This window comes from Eimeria mitis, genomic scaffold, assembly GCF_000499745.2.
Source record: "Eimeria mitis Houghton genomic scaffold, Emh_scaff1687, whole genome shotgun sequence".
In the NCBI taxonomy this organism is placed as follows: domain Eukaryota; phylum Apicomplexa; class Conoidasida; order Eucoccidiorida; family Eimeriidae; genus Eimeria; species Eimeria mitis.
In genome coordinates this window covers 8,484-8,780 of record NW_013570003.1, presented here as the reverse complement: position 1 = coordinate 8,780, position 297 = coordinate 8,484, and the positions used below count along the sequence as shown (strand labels likewise).

Genomic DNA, 297 nt, shown 5'->3' with positions numbered 1-297 from the left:
AGCAGCAGCAGCAGCAGCAGCAGCAACAGCAGCAGCAGCAGCAGCAGCAGCAGAAATGTTTGCTGCTGCCGCTGATGCATGAAGAATGCGACCAAGAAAATATTAGCGCAGCAGAGCTCAACCGCCTGCATCCAGCAGCAGCAGCAGCAGCAGCAGCAGCAACAGCAGCAGCAGCAGCAGCGACAGCGGCATCTGAAGCTGCAGCAGATGGCCTTAAACAGCAGCAGTACAAACAGCAGCAGCAGCAGCAGCAGCAGCAGCAGCAGCAGCAAAATGAGCCGTTTATGCTGAATTCTG

The 297-nt window shown here is 56.2% G+C and overlaps 1 protein-coding gene across 1 annotated transcript in view; it reads left to right on the top strand.

The window, feature by feature from the left end:
- Nucleotides 1-297, top strand: part of EMH_0041820 (uncharacterized protein) — a gene marked incomplete at both ends in the record, with an annotated part of 1,477 nt that overhangs the window by 1,022 nt on the left and 158 nt on the right. Inside the window, one exon of the mRNA XM_013495669.1 lies at nucleotides 3-297. Coding sequence (XP_013351123.1) covers nucleotides 3-297 — 295 coding nt within the window. The remainder of the gene's footprint in view (nucleotides 1-2) is intronic.